The 19,238-nt window shown below is 41.0% G+C and overlaps 2 protein-coding genes across 2 annotated transcripts; one reads left to right on the top strand and one right to left on the bottom strand.

Moving 5' to 3' along the window:
* The first annotated feature begins 274 nt into the window (after nucleotides 1-274).
* On the top strand, nucleotides 275-3,494 carry cdkn2aipnl (CDKN2A interacting protein N-terminal like). The gene is made up of 3 exons (XM_049592614.1): nucleotides 275-520; nucleotides 2,903-3,008; nucleotides 3,097-3,494. The coding sequence occupies exons 1-3, from the start codon at nucleotides 309-311 to the stop codon at nucleotides 3,103-3,105; spliced, it is 327 nt and encodes a 108-aa protein (XP_049448571.1). The 5' UTR covers nucleotides 275-308; the 3' UTR covers nucleotides 3,106-3,494.
* Nucleotides 3,495-4,021: 527 nt separating this feature from the next.
* On the bottom strand, nucleotides 4,022-17,420 carry ube2b (ubiquitin-conjugating enzyme E2B (RAD6 homolog)). The gene is made up of 6 exons (XM_049592613.1): nucleotides 17,223-17,420; nucleotides 10,867-10,947; nucleotides 10,054-10,079; nucleotides 7,441-7,530; nucleotides 6,187-6,275; nucleotides 4,022-5,983 (listed from the first exon to the last, which is right to left on the bottom strand). The coding sequence occupies exons 1-6, from the start codon at nucleotides 17,264-17,266 to the stop codon at nucleotides 5,855-5,857; spliced, it is 459 nt and encodes a 152-aa protein (XP_049448570.1). The 5' UTR covers nucleotides 17,267-17,420; the 3' UTR covers nucleotides 4,022-5,854.
* Between the last annotated feature and the right edge of the window lie 1,818 nt (nucleotides 17,421-19,238).

Here is a 19,238-nt window from a genome sequence, read left to right as displayed (position 1 = left end):
TTAAAAATTAAATTCCGATAGGGGTCCCTCTGTTGAAGACCCAGGTGTCAGTGTATTAATTTGATAAATTAACATGCCTCACATTTCGTCAGTTCAATCTAACTGACTGCTGACGGCACCCAGCGACAAGTCCCTGTGCAAAGTAAATTCCACGCTGACAGCGAGTCTATGGTATTTCAGGTCAGTTGTAGTTCTGAGCTTCACCGCTGAGTGGCGCTGTGCGAAACACGTTAAGATGAAAAACAACTTCCGGGACACGCTTCTCAGACAGGAAGTTGCTCTTGTTGACCCGTCTGCAGAAGAGCAAGATGGCTAACTTGGACGTAGAGGATTTTATTCAACAAAACAGAGCTGTGGCGGACAAAGTGGAAACGTATCGAGGTTACTGGGAGAGTGAGAAACACTGGGAGGCCAGGAGGGAGTTTATCCTGCGGAACATGAACGACTTCGAGGATCCGCAGCTGGACCAGCTGCTGTCTCTGTCCATGGTGTGGGCTAACAACGTCTTCCTCGGCTGTCGGTGCGTTAACACAACCTGCTCTCATGGCCCTCACAGTCTGGTACAAATGGACCCTGATTTTACAGGCCTGTGTGATGGTATTTACCTGAGCTGGTGAAGATGTAAACCGCTCCACAGTCCGGATAAACCACCAATGCGGAGATTAAGCTAGTGGCTAGCAGCTAGTTTGATTTCAGTGGAGCCGTTTAAGTTAACGTTAGATATATTTGCCAAATTAATAATTTATTCCTCACGAATGAGCATTTTTTCTTCCTAAAGTTAAACATCTACTTCGACATAACTTCACAAACTCACCTTTGTTTGTTAAATGTGTTTGGGTTCTTCTTTGTGTCATTCTGAACTTATGCAGGGCTCACTGCTGCCCCCTGTGTCCAGAAAGCGACAAAACAATTTAAACTGCAGCTACATTTTCTTTATTTTACTTTATTTTTTTAATTATTGTATTTTAGCCCAGTCGATGTAAGCTCTGTGAGGGAGTTATAATGACACATAAGCTGATTGTCATTAATTTACTAAATGCATAAAAAGCAATTATGACCAAGATAAAGTGGGAAGTGTATCTGTACAAAAATAAAACGTGTCAGTGCTCTCAGGTGGATTAAAATGTAGTAATAAAGGCACTGTGTCTAAATTTCCTGAAATGTTTTTACATTTCTTTACTGACATGTCTTGTTAGTTGTCTGTCAACATACACGCTGCTAAAAATACAAAAAGCTCATCCCATGTGATTGTTTTAAATAAATGATATTCAGTGAATCATTTAGTCAAAAAAGATTTATTTTTTTTTTTTTTTTTCTTTCCAATACTTGTCTGCATTGGTCTTCATAGCTTAGCGCCACTAAAGGGTGTAAGCTTCTTGTGAAGATTGATGCACTGTTAATCTTGCAGTCAAGTATTTTATACCCATAATGCGTGGTTGTGACCGTCACCCACCCTCCCTGGAGACTAGCCTAACAGCCTTTATTGGAAAAACTTCCTAATATGAGCCAGAGAGGGCCGTGATACACCAAAGTGTGTCAGGGGGAAAGTAAGGAAACAAGCAAGGGGGAGGGGGCAGGTGCTTAAGTCCTGAGTTATATAGTGACAGTGCATGCGGAGAAGAAGGAGGAAAAACAAACAAATGAACAAACAAACGAAAGAAAGAAAAAAAACAGGGGAGAAACAGGCAGTGTAGCTGATGTATTGTAGCCTTGAGGTGGTTGTGCTTCATGCAGATTATCAAAAATAAACATATACATGTCTACTATACTGTACTGAAAAACAAAAACAAAAGAGAAGTCTATACTGAACACCAAAAATGTGAGAGTCTTGGTGGAGGGGGAAAGCCCGATTGCAGAGAAGAGTTGCCAGCGCGGTGTGGTAGGTCTGAGACGCAAGTGGGCCCCTTTGGAGTGATCCCATCGGTTCTTTGCGATGCGTCACGGAGCTGAAGTATTGAACATGCATGCGTGTATTTGAACCCTCCCAATGTGTTTATGAAGACCATCACCAGGGTCCAGGGCCAGCCCTGCGGGGGAAGGGGGGCGGTATGGCATCCCAAGAACGCAGGAGCGCCCAGACCCCAAGACCAGGGAGCCGCAGAGGCAGCAGGACACCACGCAGGCCCAAGGACCCAGGGCGGCGAAGGCCGGCACCCCCAGAGAGCCAGAGACACACCCCAGACAGGCAGGGCAGGAGGGCCCGCCCACCCACCGCCCGACGCGGACCCTTTTGGTTAATACTTAGGCCAATTAATGCCAGAAAGAAGTGAGAAATGTCCATCGCAATTTCCTTAAGTGTAAATTTAGTTTCCTTCAAAATCCAGAAATCTTAAATTGAGTATTATGTATAAAATAAAATCAGCACATGCTGAAAATTCAGCAGCTGGAAATGGGAAATGTTGTTTGAAGTCAGCTATCAGGTGAAGAGAGAGGAGGAGCGCACACCAAGGTTGGAGAGGTGCTGACCGTTGACGAAAAAATACAAATTTGAAAAAAGATGTCAGGCACACACTCTAGACTCGATGCAAAAATATTTTCTTTTATTCAAGTACCAACGTTTCGACTAGACCGTCTTCATCAGGGTTTTACAAGACACTGAGCTACCAATCATTTTATAGGACACACAGGTGAGCTCTATGATGAGAGGGAGTGTCTTCAATTACAGGCACATGCCATGGGAGGAGCTGACAATTAACACAAGTCAGCTATCAAAAATGTTTAAGATCAATTTTCTTTCAATCTGTTAATTGATAATTGTTTCAGTTCTGCAGTTTCATCGATATTTAGATTCTCACTTGTTTTTAAGACAACACACCACTTCAGAAACAATATGAGCTACAGATGAATTACTTATGCTGATTAATTGTGGGTCATTAACGGAACATATCTCCTCTCCTCACAGGTATAGCACAGAGCTCCTTGACAAAGTGAAGGAAATGGCTGAAGGCATCGAGGTGGAGGACGCGCCAGTCTTCAAAACAAGAGATGAGATTATGAAAAAGCAACAGGTACATCTGCACACACACATACACACACACACTTAGGTATGTTGACACAGAAAAAATGCTTCATGCATTCCTCTCTCTTCCATCACAGGGTCAATGACCAGCTCATCCAGTCTGGTGATGTCAGGTCGAGCCTGAAGAATGCTGGGACTCAGCTGTTATGTACATATACAGGCTGTGCTTGTAACTAGTCACACCACGTTTCACGTGGTTTTACAATCTGACGGTGTTTGTTACGGATGTGATCAGAGTGTGAACATTTTTTTTTTTTATCAGAAGCAGAGAGACTGTGATACTCAGTATTTAACTGTGCAGACAGCAGTGATAGTTTTGGCAGTGTGGGAGCTTCACTGCTCGTCTGTTTTTACATTGTTTTACATTTTTGTAATCATCATTTTTGGTAGTTTTTTTTAATTAAGTCAGATGAAAGACACTGGATCTTGTTATGATGTCCCCATCTGAAGAGCAATAAATTACTTTCCCCTCTTATATGATGTAGTTGTTTCTTTTTTTTTAAGAGCAATCATAGTGGTTCTTTGTTTTGAGATTTTCTGTGAGTAAACACACAAGATACAACATTACTTTTCTCTTACCACCAGAAAGCTTTAACACAACACAATTTCCAGCTGTTTTTGCTGCTTAATGATCAAATTGGAACAAAGTATACCAGCACATTTCCGTCATTTTCTCAGTTTAGGGTTGTTTTGCTTCTTAGTCAATGCCTTATCTTCACACTGGTAGAATTACCAATGCAGGAAGATTTTCTCTCTTCCCAATAAGGCACAAAATAACCATTTTAGACCACAAACCTTAATCGTGACCAGAGAGGAAATGCTATCTGGTAACTGATTAAGGGTTGGTTTTAGCGATATCAGCAAGAAGCAGAACCTTTTCCTGTAATAGTTTCCCCCATCACAGCAGGTAGTGTGTGTTAGTACAATACTATGGAAAAACTTAATTGATAACTGACTGTGCTAAGTCATTTTCAAACAGACAAAAGAGCAAAAAAACCTGTCTCAAACTCTGAAAAATGTGTTTTATTATGTTTATACAGCATATTGTTATAAGTATACATTTTTTTGTTTAATTCACAAAATCTTTATAACATATCCCTTCTGCTTTTAGGTATAATAAGTCATTAGCCACAATATGACCTTAACTGTCTCAGAAAAGAGGAGCTCTGTTTTATGACTGTCTTTCGTGGATTATTTAGCTGGAGTTGGGCAGGGTTAACTCATGACTTTATACTCAAGTGGTCTTTTAATTGTGTATCACATACAATTTAAAAAAAAAAAAAAAAAAGGAGACAAACGCAGGCGTGAAAACAACTTAAGCCTTTTGGGAAAACAGTTGATGTCACACTGCTGAAACAGGATTCAAACTTCCCCGCAGCAGTTTGCTCTCTCAATCCTCTTAACTGTTTTCATTTAGAGCGAAAAAAAAAAGACTATCCCGGACTGCACTGCTTTTATCCTCTGCTCATTTGTTAATTCATATGTCAGCTGTGTTATTTTAAGAGAAGGATCAAAAGCACAGGCTCTTCATTCACACTGACGCGCGTCACAGGCAACAAAGCATTCGGAAGTCGTTTACTTTCTGTGGCGGGCGAAACTGGAAAACCATGTGGGCGCTAGCCTAAGATGAGCTGTCAGGAGACTGAGCGGAGAACACTTTGTATCTAGTTCTGCATTTATCTTCAATTTTCTGTTCAATTATGAGCTATAACAACTGATACAAAGGTGTATTTTAGAAAATGAGCAGACTAGACCACATTCTATCTACCAAATTCATTCTAATTCTACTTGCTACCACTGTCGTTCAAGCCCCGGTAACCATTATGAATGAACCATATTAAAATGATATAGCACCATCATTCAAGAAAATCTTCAAGCACTGTTGAGCTCCTGAGCTCAGAGGCTCCCACACACACTTTATAACACTTAACAGAGACACTGGGACGCAGAACAACAGCGGGAAGACTTGACTCAAATGATTGCAATGAATACAGCATTTCCTTGGCTCAGCTGAGATTCCCACATCCTTTTCATCAGTACAAGTTTATCCTGTCCCATCCCGGTGTTAGTATTTACTTTCTCATAACACTCCCTCTTGATCATAATCTACCATGGAGCAGAGACGACTGGAATAAAAGCTCAGAGCTGCCTAGCCATGATTCATCAGTGCAAGGGAGACTTGGCGCTGTTGCAGCCTGTGACGTCTGTGAGCCCAAACCTACAGCGTCTCTTAAAATAACAGAGATATGCTGGAGCAGATCAGGGATTGTTCTTTTACAAACTGCATCTGTTGACTGACTTGCAGAGTAACAGTGATATGGACTCTGAAAGGCATTTTTTTCCAAATGTGCTGATTTGGTCATCAAGCTGCCTTTCCAAACAGCTAAGTTGAGTGCACACCAGCAGACAATACAAAAAAAGAGGAAAGTTTGGGGAAAAAAAGTCTGTAAAACTCAAACACTAACAGCATCAATCCAACCAAACGACAAAGATATATTACAAATTCTGTTAGCAATAACTTATTTCACATCATGCAATAAAAAAAGTAAAATTAAGGACAAGAAACACAAATAGAAGATTGATTTCTCCTCCCTCGATTTCCTCAAATGTGTTGGCAAGCAAGATAATGTCCATTCTGGTTTCGTTGTTCTGTGGATCTTTTTTTTTTTTCATTCTTCCTTATTTTCAGGGTGGCACTTGAGTTCTTCTGATATAGTTGCTGTTTTGTTTTTTTTTTTGTTTTTTCTTCTCGATGAGGTAAAAATGAAAGACTGAAGTACTTGATGATGGAGAGAGAGGGGTGGTGGAGAGGAAGGAGTAGAGAGTGAGAGAAGCTCAGACGTCCACCCAGCTCTGCTCCACGATGGCCGTCACCCTCTTCTCGTACTCCCTCTTGTTTTCCTGATAGAGCTGTGCCGCCTGACTGTTGGCCGGGCTGTTGGGGTTTGGCTCATCCAGCAACGACTGTGAGAGGAAGTGAGAAAAGTGATGAAAATGTCCACGTCCTCTGTCTAATCAGCATTAAATAACCAGGATAGATCCCCTGAATGGGGACTTTATGCATATACTATTCAGATATATATTTCAAATGTATTCTGATCTTGACTCTGACGTTCTCTCCTCCCTTGGGGACAGAAAATTGTATTGAACTGAACAAACCAACCAACCTGGATGGAAGTGAGTATGGACGACACATCGTATGTGGGGCTCCAGCGGTTCTGAAGGATGTCTAAACATATACTGCCATCTGCGTAAACTGGTAAAACAGAGAGAAAACACAGTCAAGCCTCAGACCACAGAGATCAACAACACAGTACCAGTTACTACTTCTCTATAGCTGGATTTCCATCCAAATATAGTGCACATTTTAACCAAATTTTCAGAACATTTCCAAAAATAAAACTACTGTTGTTATGTGAATAATGAGAGTTGGTTCATTGAGATACGATACAATAGGTGGCGGTGATTCTCCAGCCAGTTGCCACTACAGAAGAGGGCACAACAAGATGACATAATTAAAAGAACACTGGTCAGAAGTAAAACAATGGATGTAAGACGACGGAGAGCACACTGGAAATAGAAAGTTGTGAACTAGTATTACAGCTATGTGTTCTCGGAAGAGTTGAGGTAACAGCCCTGTGTGCATAAGCGTGTTAAAAGCCATCCAGAGATGTTTAAGATAGAGCCTGCAGTGTCCTGTGCAACATCATTTACTCACTTAATCCATTTCCATTGCACTTAGATGCCTTTACCTTTTTACCAACCTTTCCACTATCCAAACATGAAAAGTTTTTGGATTATAATTTAAGATGGAAACACATCTAGTGTCGCCAACATAGATTTCTCCACATGTAGAAAAAGACTGAAAGTGCAACACATCTGGAACAGATGCTTTTAAAACAAAACAGATGGTGAAGATGAGTCCAGGAGACAATTACAGTTTCTTATTTGAGCAGTAGTCTCAGAATGTCCTGTTTTCACATTGCAGTTGACTGCAGCATTGCAGACAAAAAACACTGCAAGTCCCCACTAAATAAAAGGAGTTTATGATCCGGTGAAATCAGTAAATACAAGACACAAAATGAAGTGATAAAACCTGCAGCTCGAGCCGATCAAAACCAAATGTAAACACATGATAGTGGCTGTACATCACATACAAAAAATATACTACCTCACTGATTTCACCTCTTAAATTCATATTAATTATGAACTGGGAAAGGAAATGTAAGGGAGGAAACTGTGTGGATGAGGAGGAACTTGAAGCCTTGACAAGTTGGAGGTACATTGATGTACTTCATACAAATGTAAACTGTAGACACTGGTTAGGAATAAAGTGAAGGCAGGCAATTATTTCTATATTCAAATGCCTGGTTTGAATGTGTGAATATGTGCGAGTGTGTTCGGGCAGCTGTACCACTTACCATTTGGGTGAAACATTCTGGAGACAAACCGAACTGTGGGAGGCTTGTTTGGGTACTCCTCTGAAAACTCTATCAGCAGCTTAAATGTTCCTGCAGAGAGACACAGGGGGAGGAGAAGGAGGGTGAGAGATGGAGTGACCGACAGTGAGAAATAAGGAACAGACGGAGAGTGTGTGTGTTGGGGGGAGCGCACGCAAGTAATTTTGCGAGGAGAATACGGATGTGAAGGATTGAGGGGGTCAGAGAAAGCGAGAGAAACAATTACGTTACTAAAAATATAGCCGGCTGGACCAGAAAGAGAAGCTAATCCCTCACTGAGGCAGAGATGTCGACTCTGCAGGCTAAAAGGAGAAGAAAGGAGGGAGAAGCCTGAGAAGAGAAAACAATAAACCCTGAGTCAGCACTTCTCATGCCTGACCTAAGTCATAATTACAGGCAAAAAAAAAGTGTGTGTAAGAGGGGAAAAAGTGTGTGTATGTGCATTAATGTGCTTGTGTCTCTTGTATTGATGTACTATACTGCAGAGCTGCAAGTTTGTTACCAACTGAACACACCTAATTAATGTTCAGCAGTTACTGACACTGATGTTAGCCATTTATCTAAAGAGGTGATTAAAACATGAATGCCAAATTGATCGTGATCAGGGTTAACACCAAGAGTTGATGTGCAAACACTAAGTAAAACATGATAAATTACTATGAGTACATGGAATATAGTACATGAGAAAATTAAATAAAAATTACAGCTGCTTCTTTGCACTTGCTGAATTTGTGTTCTTCCCCTTTATAGCTTAGCAAAATGTCATCAAACAAAGACATCCACGTGTACCTTATTTCAGTTTTGTGTAAAATATCTTAAAAGTATTGTTGCGACTGTTACGTATCTGTGCAATACAGAACTTCTTGTTGCGTTAGCTCATTCAAATGCACCTGAAAACAGGTTTTAAACAGTGAAAAGCATCATGGAAGCCACTGGAAAAAAAGGGTGGTTACTTCTTTTTCTCTCTTCTCTGTTAATTAGTCTCTCTCTCAAACTCTGTGCCGACCAATTTAGAATGATGTTCGAATGCTGCTGGGACGGTGATGAACAAATTTTTGTGATGGCACGTCATTGCATCTTGCTAAAAAGGAGGAGAAAAATTAGTGCGTCCACCCAGGTTGTACGTGTCCATCACTGCTGATCGGAGCCAATTGGAGCTAGAGCTGATAAATACCTATGACGACTGCAGAGTAATTTGTCTCAGGAATGAAATCCGATTGTAATATTTACCATTAAATACAAAAGCCAGATGTTAGTGGGCATTAGTGGGTTTTTGTCCAGTGGGAAAGGGGCTTAAAGGCCAAGACACACCAAACCTACATCAGAGAACTAGTAGCAATGAAGGCTGCCTGTTGCATTGCCTCATGTCCCCTGTGTCTAAGCAAAAACGTTGCAATGGACACACCACAAAGTAACAGTCAATGGCCAAGTAACAAATAAATTCTGTATCTGGTTAAGTGTATTTAACTCTTGATGGTAGTCTATATTTGTCATTAAAAAGGGAAGCCAGAAGACTGACAGGACAGATTCCAGACGCTAGTTAGACTGTTAGCATGTGAACAACATAACCTGAAGTTAAGAGAACAAATGATGTTTACTATGTAATAGCCAACGATAACACAAACAATAAACTGTTTCTGCTAAAGAGCTCAAAGGCTAGGAAAAATCTCGAGTACAGCTGTTTGTTTACTTTCCTCATTTCCTTTTCTTTCTCATGCACAGAGCTGAACTGCCAATCTGTGATATCTTTCACCGACATGCTCCACTATCTGACACTGATTGAACATGCCTAATTGGCTAAAGAAAGGCAGACGAGGGCGAATGATGTGGGACATATCACATACACTCGGGTGACAGGTGCTCACCAGTGGCCCAATGCTGACCAACGGTTGACCATTGGTTTGGTGTGTCAGAGCTTAAGAGTACAGGGCCAAGATGAGGGTTCAGAAAATGACTTGTTTTGAACATTAATCTGATTATTTGATGTAATTTTGTGTATGTTTGCATATTAAAGTGTCTATCAACACAAAAATTACTTTATTAATAATTAAAATGATTTAAATTTTATCATTTAAGACTGTAACACTGTCCCACTGCACTGTACGAACATTAGGGGGCTTTGTATTAGAGGGGTGAAAGGCAGCTCTTTAAACTCATCATCAAATGTGCTTAGTCATAACCTCGGAAAATGTGTCAGACCGCAAACTGCACTGTCAGTAAAATTAGCACGAGTACCTCTAGGCCTTGAAATTGAGATAACTCAAAACCCTTTCCAGACTTTTTTGAACACCCTTGGATATCCCGTTTGTAATCATTTCATCTCTCCTAAAAATATCTATTTATAAGTTTGGGAATGTTTCTGAGTGTGTGATTTCATGATTGATTGCTTGGGTGTGTAACCCACCATCCCTTTTACAACACTGCCCAGACGGCTGTAATAGATGGACTGAATAATGCATCTCCACAACAGTAACAAAGTGGGGGGAAGTTAAATCAAATCCAGAGCTTTGGATAAAATGCACTCCCACTGTGCCTGCACTTTATGGACAAGATGAATCAAAATGGAGAACTTACCGTCTTCAAACGGTGTTCCCACAGGCCTAAAGAAGGCAAAGAGAGACACAAATAAAATTATTTCTAAATTCAGAGAAATCCCCAATGCTACCAATAAGGCCTTGGCTTGTAGGGAAACACAACCATAACCATCTATCCTTCAAGGACTTGCTCTGCACAAACACCACAGTCTTTATTTACTCAGCTCTTCACATTCACACAGTCTGTGTAAAGGGGCCAATTAAAACAGCTGCCCACTCGTTTTACATTTCTGGCAACTTCCCCTTTGACTTTGAATTAGGTGAGGATTATTAGCAAGTTCTATTTTAAACCCAAGTGTGTTGCTCTGGTTTGTTTTTGTTGCACCTTGTTGCTTCTTGTCAGGTTTTCAATTACTCACAAGTATTGCTAATACTCTTGATGTTTTATTAGTTCTGGCTTAGACTTTTGAATTTCATGCAACTCTTGTGTTTTTTTTCTAACTGGGAAGAGTTTAAAAACCATGTTTCGTCTTGTTCTTTTATGAGTCATTCTCCTTTCAATTGCACTTTAAATTGTGTACCAAGAAACATCACAAAATTATATTACTGGTTTGGTTTTTATCAGTGCCTCTGTCCTTTCTTACTCCTCTTCCTTAATCCAGTTTCCAAATGCTGATTTTCCAGACTGTTCTGTGTCCCAATCAATGCGACAATCCGAAATTTCTTTTTTAAAGCAGGAGAACATGGAGAATGAGAGTGCAAAGGGGTAGCTGTGTTGGAGGAATCTGTGCATTACAATCACAGTGGCACACTAAAGACAGCAGGGCGGAGTTGGATTTAGAGCATGACTCACCCAAAAATAACTGCGTTCCAAAGCATGATGTTGTTCTCTGATGGTGCTCCACTCACACCGGTGGGAGGATCTTCTTGAAGTCTGGGTAAGACAAAGAGAAGAGATACAAGGAAGGGAGATGGGCAGAGAGAAAGGGGCATTGTAAGAGACAGACAGAGGGAGACATGGAAACACAGACAGCAAGAGAGAGACGGAAAATGACAGCAAAACAGGGACATGAACAAAAGGGAAAAGCAGCAGGAAGCAAGGCAGGAAGAGAGACGAAGACGAGAAAAAAGGGAGACAAAAAAACAAAATGAGAAAAGATTGGGACGCAAAAAGAGGCAAACCGAGATAAAGGGACAGAAAAGGATGAAAGATGGAATAAAAAGAGGATGGAAACAGAAGGAAAGGAAACAGAGAAGGGGGAGAAAGAAGCAGAAGGGAAAGAAACAAAGATGGGAGAGAGCGTGAGGATTTTAATTAACACCTTGACTGCAGGATAATTATCAGTCAAAACACGAACTGCTGTATCAACATGACTTCAGTAGACAGCCAGGCTTGCAGGATCAAGTGCACACTGTCCATCCTGCTGTCACATGTCGGCTAACATAAGCCGCACCACTGACTCTCATCTGAAACACTACTGTACCATGACCTGAGCGTCTAAGCCCTGAGAGCTTTAGCCACTGAGTCAACCTTCACCTGAAACGACCTCTGGCTAACATTGACATGATCAGGCAAATACACAACCAATGAAAGAAAGGAGAGGCACCCTGATGTTGTCAATGAATGTTTTTGTTACTCTCCATCACAGATCTACATGAAACACAGGTTACCGAACTGCAGCCTAATTCATGAAAGCTCTGGACACTCAGTGTCTGTTCTTTCCCAGGAAAAACAATCTGGTGCAGAGGAGGTGATGTGTTTTACATTTGCAGCAGCAGCAGCAGCAGCAGCAGCAACGCTGGTGTGTTTAGAATAAATAGAGGAAGTGGGCAGTTAGCAGGACAGACAAAGGATCACCAACTAAAGAAACTTAAAGTCTACAGCTACTACATTTTGGTTGATTTCCAGCTTTTGTCCGGTGTACGAGTTTAAACTGGTTTGACTTGCAAACCCAATGAACCAGCATTTATCATTATGACACATTCTGGCTAATTAAAAAGTAGTAATGACCTGTGTCGAAGGTGTCACTGCGCTAAATCCAACTTGTATTGCATTAGTAATATTATGCAATATGCCAACGTGATTAACATAATGTTATGTTTATTTATAAATTGGCTAACAGAGCCACAAGTGCCTGATAGGCCATGCACCATGCACAATTTGTCGCGGTCAAGTTAATCTTATTTTCTATATAGCACCAGATCACAACAGAAGTCATTTAAGGTTACCTTTCCTATAGAACAGGTCTATACCTTGTCCTTTTATTAAACAAACTAAATAGCCTTATGTGATTTATCTTATTTACACGATGGCATGTCATTTCTGTCTCTACATTTCATTTCTTTACTATTCTCCTCTGCTCTCTGTATCGTGCATGGTGGAGTTCTGCCCCGATGCGGCCACACACAGACTCGTGCGTGCACACACACAGGTGAGCACACTCCCACCAGCGGACAGAGAGCATGCGTCGGAAAATATGTCGCGTCTACCACCTAAAAAGCAGACAAAAATATCTGCGTTTTTAAATGCTCCCAGGGTGGTGAAGATGGCGAGGAAGAAATTTTCCGTTGTTTAGTTCAATGTACGTTTCAAATAATTGCTCAGTTGTTAAATTGACTGCTGTCATTAAAAGAAACACATGAACACCATGATTCCTTTAAAGAAGCAACAGACAGCATTTTTGCCTATATATATCATTATGAAAATAATGTGGGTTGCACAGGGTAGTATACAAAGTAAAATCAGACTATCAGCATTTACATAGGTTACTTAGTGACTTTGCAATAAGCTTCTGCCACCGGGGACGAATTTTCGCGGAAAAAAAATCTGCTTTACGGCAGGAAATGTGTCATGTATTGCCAAACTGGTTGGTCAGCCAATCAGGGACTGGAGCTGGTCCTTATGAGGAACTGGCCGTGGCATGAGATAGTTGAGTCAGGAGCACAATGGCAGACGGACAAAGTTTGGAGATAAGTGAAAAACAGCCAAGCAAAAGAAAACAAGCTCCCCTGTCTGAGGAGGCGAGGATGCACAAAAAGGAGAGTGATAAAAGAACAGGAAAAACAAGAGTAAACCTCAGTCAGGCGTTCAAGAGATGGAAGGAGCTCCGTGACCAAAGAGGCTTCAAAACCGGTGACCAGCTAGCTTTCTTTCTAATGGATCAGTAAGTAACACGGCTAAATGTTAGCTAGCCGAGAGAGGACTGTACTGTACTGGCTGCTAGTTCATTCCTAGCTGGCCAGCATCGCAAATCGCCGCAACCAGGGAGCGGGTAGCGAGTGTTGGTCGGCTGACATCCTCGTTGCCATTCAACGGCAGCCCTCGGACAGTGATTACCCCCCACCCCCGCCGCCGCAGCTACTGGGCACCCAGCCTCTCCAACCGGGAGAAGTGGAGTAAGATCCTCTCCTCTGATCCCGTTAGTCTGGTGAATGCCTCTCCTCTGTCAACACGCTCTGCCAGCAGTTTAATAATATTGATGCCAGTTGTAACATTTGAATGTTTTAGTAGTGAGTGTGTGTGTGAGAATGTATAGTGAGCCAGTGACTGTTGAAAAATAACTCCGCTGTGCGTCGGGGTTCTATTCCCCTGTCGGGAGTTATTTTTCAACAGTCACTGGCTCACTCTACATTATCCCTTACGTGTCTACTGTTGTTTGAACTGATACTGTGCATATTGGTATCATTTACTGTGAGCTGTTTGTACTGGTACTGTGCATTCTGGTATAATTATTTGCATTACTATTTGTTTTTTTCTTCAGATAAATCTGATAATTGTTGCTCGGTCTCTTGACTCATTTATTTAGTAGAGTGTCCACACACTTTCTCATTCTACATACACACAGAGGTATACTGGTGGCTTTAAGGCCTACATTGTATTGATTATCTGATCCCCATACTCAATCTGGTCTTTGCAACAGTAGGAGCAACACCGCTGATGCTAGGTGGCGCCAAGCTAAAAAAAAAACCCAAATCCTATCTGTTGCCTCTTTAAGTGTTTGTGTCGGTGTAATATTAATAATAATAATATAATAATATATGAATAACAATAAATGAAAAGAAATGTATCCTTATGCATTTGGTTTTTCTTTTGCTGTACCAAACCATGACTCCGAAACCAGGGTATAAACCAAACTGTGACTTCTGTGTACACACCTACCTTACATGTTGTTTGCTTCACTAATGTAAAGACAGTTAATTACAGAGTCGACTAAATGTAGGAAAATGGTGAATGGCCTGAGGTGAAGCCTTTAAATCCCTTGTTAAGTATGACCCAACAGTCCAATACCCAGCAGTATAAAACAGAAAAAAGCAGCAAATCCTGACATCTGAGAACCTGGACTCAGCAAATGTTTGGCTTTTTTGCATGATGGGAATAGTATTGACGATTAATCGATAATCAAAATAGTTGGTGAACAATTTTCTGATGACTTAAAAGTTGATTAGCAGTGTCAATTCATGGTAATTTAGGAACATGACATGTTCTCTTGACATACTTGTCTTCATCTGTTGGCATTTTACAGCTCAAGTGATTCACGATCAATCATTAATGAAAACAATCATTAGCTCCAGCTCCACACAAAAAAAAACCACACAGCCCAGAGCCGTTTGACTGACAAGTGATCTCTGCGAAGTACAGCGCAGGACTGCCACAGCAACAACTGCCTAGCAACAAAGACGTCAACAAATCAAAACACACGTCGCAGGTCAACATCTTAAATTAAGTTTCCGACAACAGCTTCCTGTTTGTTAAACTATTGATCAGTGTGGGCTTTGAAACGGGCACGCATGACAAATACAGGCAGTGTGTTGAAATGAACCTTAGTACTCAGAATAGACTACAATCTACTCTGCCAGGTCCCTCGCTGATACTCTGGGTACATTACTGTGTCACACTAAAGGTCTTGCTTCAGATCACCAGTGCATGTAGGCCAGGTCCGGGATCACCACAGACTATTTGGGCTACAATCCCACTCCTAATATAAAAGCTGATTTAATAAGAGCTTACAGCTATAAAACAAGGTAGGCTGATTTGTGTGTCTGTGTGTGAATGTAGATCCATGTGTAAGTCCCTCGCTGCAGACGGACCCACTGCAATTAACCTCATTTACTGTAATCTGCCTGAGCTCTCCACTAGTGGATGGATGCTACTCAACTTCACTGGTTGTTGCTTCATTTTACTTGGAAACTGGGGATTTCTAATCACTTTGTAGATGGCAGATTATGGGAAGTAGTGGGTAGTCTTGAGCCGATATATATTTTTCTCAGTCTGTGTGGGGTAATGTGAGTTAAAAGGGCACTGTGAGGCGGTTCATTTTGATAGAAAGATTGTCTAATTTATTGTCTTCTCCATTTTTTCCCTTTAAACTGAATATCTTTAGGTTTTGGACTGGTGGTCGGACAACAAATACATTTGGGGACACCACCTTTCCGACATTTTATAGGCCCAGAAAATAATCAGCAGGATAGATAATGGAAAAAAAAAAGTTAGCTGCAGCCCTAGTATAATTTCTGCGATTAATAAATTACCCTAAATAGTCCATGTAAAAGAAACCCCTCTATAACATGCAGCCAATCCAATGACATACACACATTTACAGCTTGGTCTGCTAGAAATTGTCTCGTTGAGCGAGAACATCTGACAAACAAAGTAAAGTCTACACAAACACTCAATGCCAGTAAGACTTCGACTGTGCTAAAATAGATATAAGATTGGGGAACATGTTGCTTAGTTTCATTTTATCAACCCAAACCAGACTAGCTTACAGACTGCGGTGAGCCAATATAAAGCTGAATACGCACTAAAATACTTTGTGGAGCCACACGATCGAAAAAACAAACAGATGGTATCATAGCACGGGGTGATGGTTGTTGGTTTCACAATGTCATTCGTTTCTAAAAATAAGAGGGAAGAAATGAAAGTGATGCTTTACTGAAAATAATCTGAACAAGTTCAGATGTTTTTCAAAGCTAAAAAAAATTGCTTATTTGAGCAGCACTTCAACACCGACGTTTCATCTGACATCCAAGATACCGAGCTAAAACATCACACAAAAGTGTTTAAGACACATGTTGTGCAAATACTTAGACTTACAGATCAAACAAGGGAGGTCAGGTGTTATCACACAAGCCCAAGTTCAATCAGCCAGCCTTGGCGTGGACACAAAGGCTGATCCAGGAATGAGCCATTGTGTTTTCCTTACCTCTGTGTGTTACAGTTAACTACCTGGGGACTGGCACAGCAGAGTTGAGTTACAGTGACACCTTATCTGCCCTGCTTCAACGGCTGTTCTTCGCAGAACAGCTTAGGATCTTTTTTCCACTGACAGGTGTGTGGATAACACACAAACAAACACACACGTACCGTAGGATGCCATATGGAGCAAGGCAACAGATTGGGGATGGCAGGTATTACAAGGAACCCTTTGCCAGGTGTGATTCTCCAAGGACACTGTTACATAGTGTTGTCTTTGCAGCAGGAGTTTTGACAATATCATCAACATATGAAGAATTTTGGGGTTGTTTAGACACACCAATATCCATTTTTAAAAGGCACAAAGAAGACCTGTTAGGCACATATTGAGATGGAGCACCCCCTGACCACACACACAGAGTTGTGCAACACCTGAAAGCCACGTTGCCTCCAAAAGGGGAGACTGAAACCATATTGCTTGCTGCCTGCTTGATTTCTAACCTTTACAGCAGCAGATTCAAACCCACATTTTGCAGACTGCACGGAGCAATTGGGATAAATCCTATCACATTTAGCGTCTAATCGGGGCCAGTTAAGGTAAAACAAAGACGCTGCTGAATCGCATGTCCAGCCACATTAAACCCACCTCAGGTAACCTCAGCTAGCCGAAGTAGCACCTACGCTAACAAACAAACAAGACAGGATAAATGCAAAGACTAACGTTATTCCCAGGGTAGAAAACACTGCATGACACCAAAGTGCCTTCCTTGAATACCATCAGAAAATAGAAAATACACAGTCGTCACGTTGCCATTCCTACAAATACCATGTGCAGACACAAACAATTAAAGCTGATATATTTATTTGTCAACTCCAGTCAAGCTTTATATCCAATATCCTCTGCACCAGCAGCTAGCGCTAAGCTAGCTGAGCTAGCTACCGACAGCTTCATCGGCTAACGCTGCTAGCTACACACACACACACAAACAGAAGAAGCTGCCAAAACGTTGCGGTACCTTTTAAAATCTCTCATAAGCCGTCTCCTTGCCGGGGTCGACATTATTCAAAATGTAATTTAAAAAATCCTAAAGCAGGACCATAAACCGAGTACTATCCGAAACCAAATCCGGTGTTTCTTCCGCTTGTAACCCTTTTCTTCTTCTCCCAAAACAACTGGCTAGCTAGCTGTTTCTGGTGACGTCGGTTGCTTACAGTGCTGGCCAGCAGAGGTACAGCCCCTTTTATGTCACACAGCATGTCGATGTAAGAAATGGTCATTATAACAGTGCCCAAATACAAGCCAACTATATTTGTGTTGGTGTGAGGTGTAAGATACATTATATTATTATCATATGCTGCAAGCCAAAGTAACAGGAGCCATCATTACATATCACTGACACACATTCAAGCCTTGAAGTTGTGTGATATGGAGCCATTTAAACATCCTGCAACATGCATTACTTTAGTAGGGATTTAAAGCATGTCTGTGATACAAGTTCAAGTTATATTTGTCACCATACTCCACATATCTCTGGATTGTGCAGTGAAATGCTTTGTCCCTGCCGCTGATACTGTGCTCTACATAAATAACAATAAAATGTTAAATATAATATGATTTGTCAAAAGGGATACTTGCAGGCATTTTCTAGTTAATCGAACTAGTAACATCCCTGTATGATACTGGTCCCTACAGTGTGGATTTGAGTATAACATAATCTTATGATGCCTTACGGTGCATTTTTGCATCTTTGATGATTCTGGGACAAATTTTGGGCCCCTAGCTTCTGCCGTTGGTTAAACTATACTTAAGTATTTTGATAGTGTTGGCAAGGAGGAGAGGCTAAGACTAGAGGCTAGAGCCTGACCTCTCTCCAAAAGCCACAGGCCTCAGCAGATCTACATATTGTGGGACATTATACCAAATATCATCGGAAACCATTACAGGAAATGTGCTGAAGGCTTTTTGGTTTTCTGCAAACATGAAACAAATTAGATATTAAACAACTAAAAATCAGATAAGATGTTATGTTTTTAGCAGTCATTTTAAACTTTGGCGTTGAGCTAGGCGTTGCCTGATCATTAGGGTCCCTGGGCATGTGCCTGATGGGCGCATGCTCATGCCAGTTTTTATAATTTCTATGACATACAGTGCGCCTGTGATACAGGCTGAAACTTCAATAAAATTATTTATATAAAATAGAAAAAGTTCACTTATGAAAAAGAGTGTCCTTTGTGTCCAGTGTAGTGATACGTTTTGATATTAAAACTGAGTTGCTGGGTCACATAACCACATGCTTTAGAGCTGAAACAGTTTGTCGATTAATCAATTGTCAGATAAATTATTCAGCAACTACTATGGTAATTGTTTAAGATAAAAAGACAACATCATCAGACAGGCATTTTTGTGGCTCCACCTTGGGCTTTATGAGAATGTAAAGGATGTTTTTCACAATTTTCTGACATTTTATAGCCCATACAAACAGTCTCATGATCTGCAGACTAAGTGATCAAAAGTAATCAGTTGCAGCCCTAATGTGTTCTGTTGTAATGTTTGCATTTCCACTTAAATGAATATAATGCCTAAAGCAGAAAAACAGAGGAATGTAACTTATAGAATTATGTAAACAGCATCATTATACTGTTTTATGGGATCATTGGTGTTAATTACATGACAGCATGCATGCACAGCATCTAGTAAAGTTACTGCAGACTTGGCAGAAATCATTGCAGAAATCGACCAAGTCCAAGATCACATGACACAGCTCGATACTGTGAGTCACACACACTGAGTTAGTTAGTCCCACTGCAGGGCTTCTGTGAAATCCCACTCAAAGCCAGCAAATATAACTGTCTATTTAATCTAGTTTAATCATTCTCTTGACCATCTCCCCAAGCGAGTCCAGATTGCAGCTGTCAATAGACCCGCTGCCCTGTTAGCGTTTCACTATTGAGAGAATGTAGGTCACACATAGACAAAAGGGCCTGTCTGTGGCGTTAGTTTTTTCTGGCTCCCCCAAGAGCCAGGAATGAAA

This window comes from Epinephelus fuscoguttatus, linkage group LG12, assembly GCF_011397635.1.
Source record: "Epinephelus fuscoguttatus linkage group LG12, E.fuscoguttatus.final_Chr_v1".
Lineage (NCBI taxonomy): Eukaryota > Metazoa > Chordata > Actinopteri > Perciformes > Serranidae > Epinephelus > Epinephelus fuscoguttatus.
This window is presented reverse-complemented; position numbering and strand designations above follow the sequence as displayed.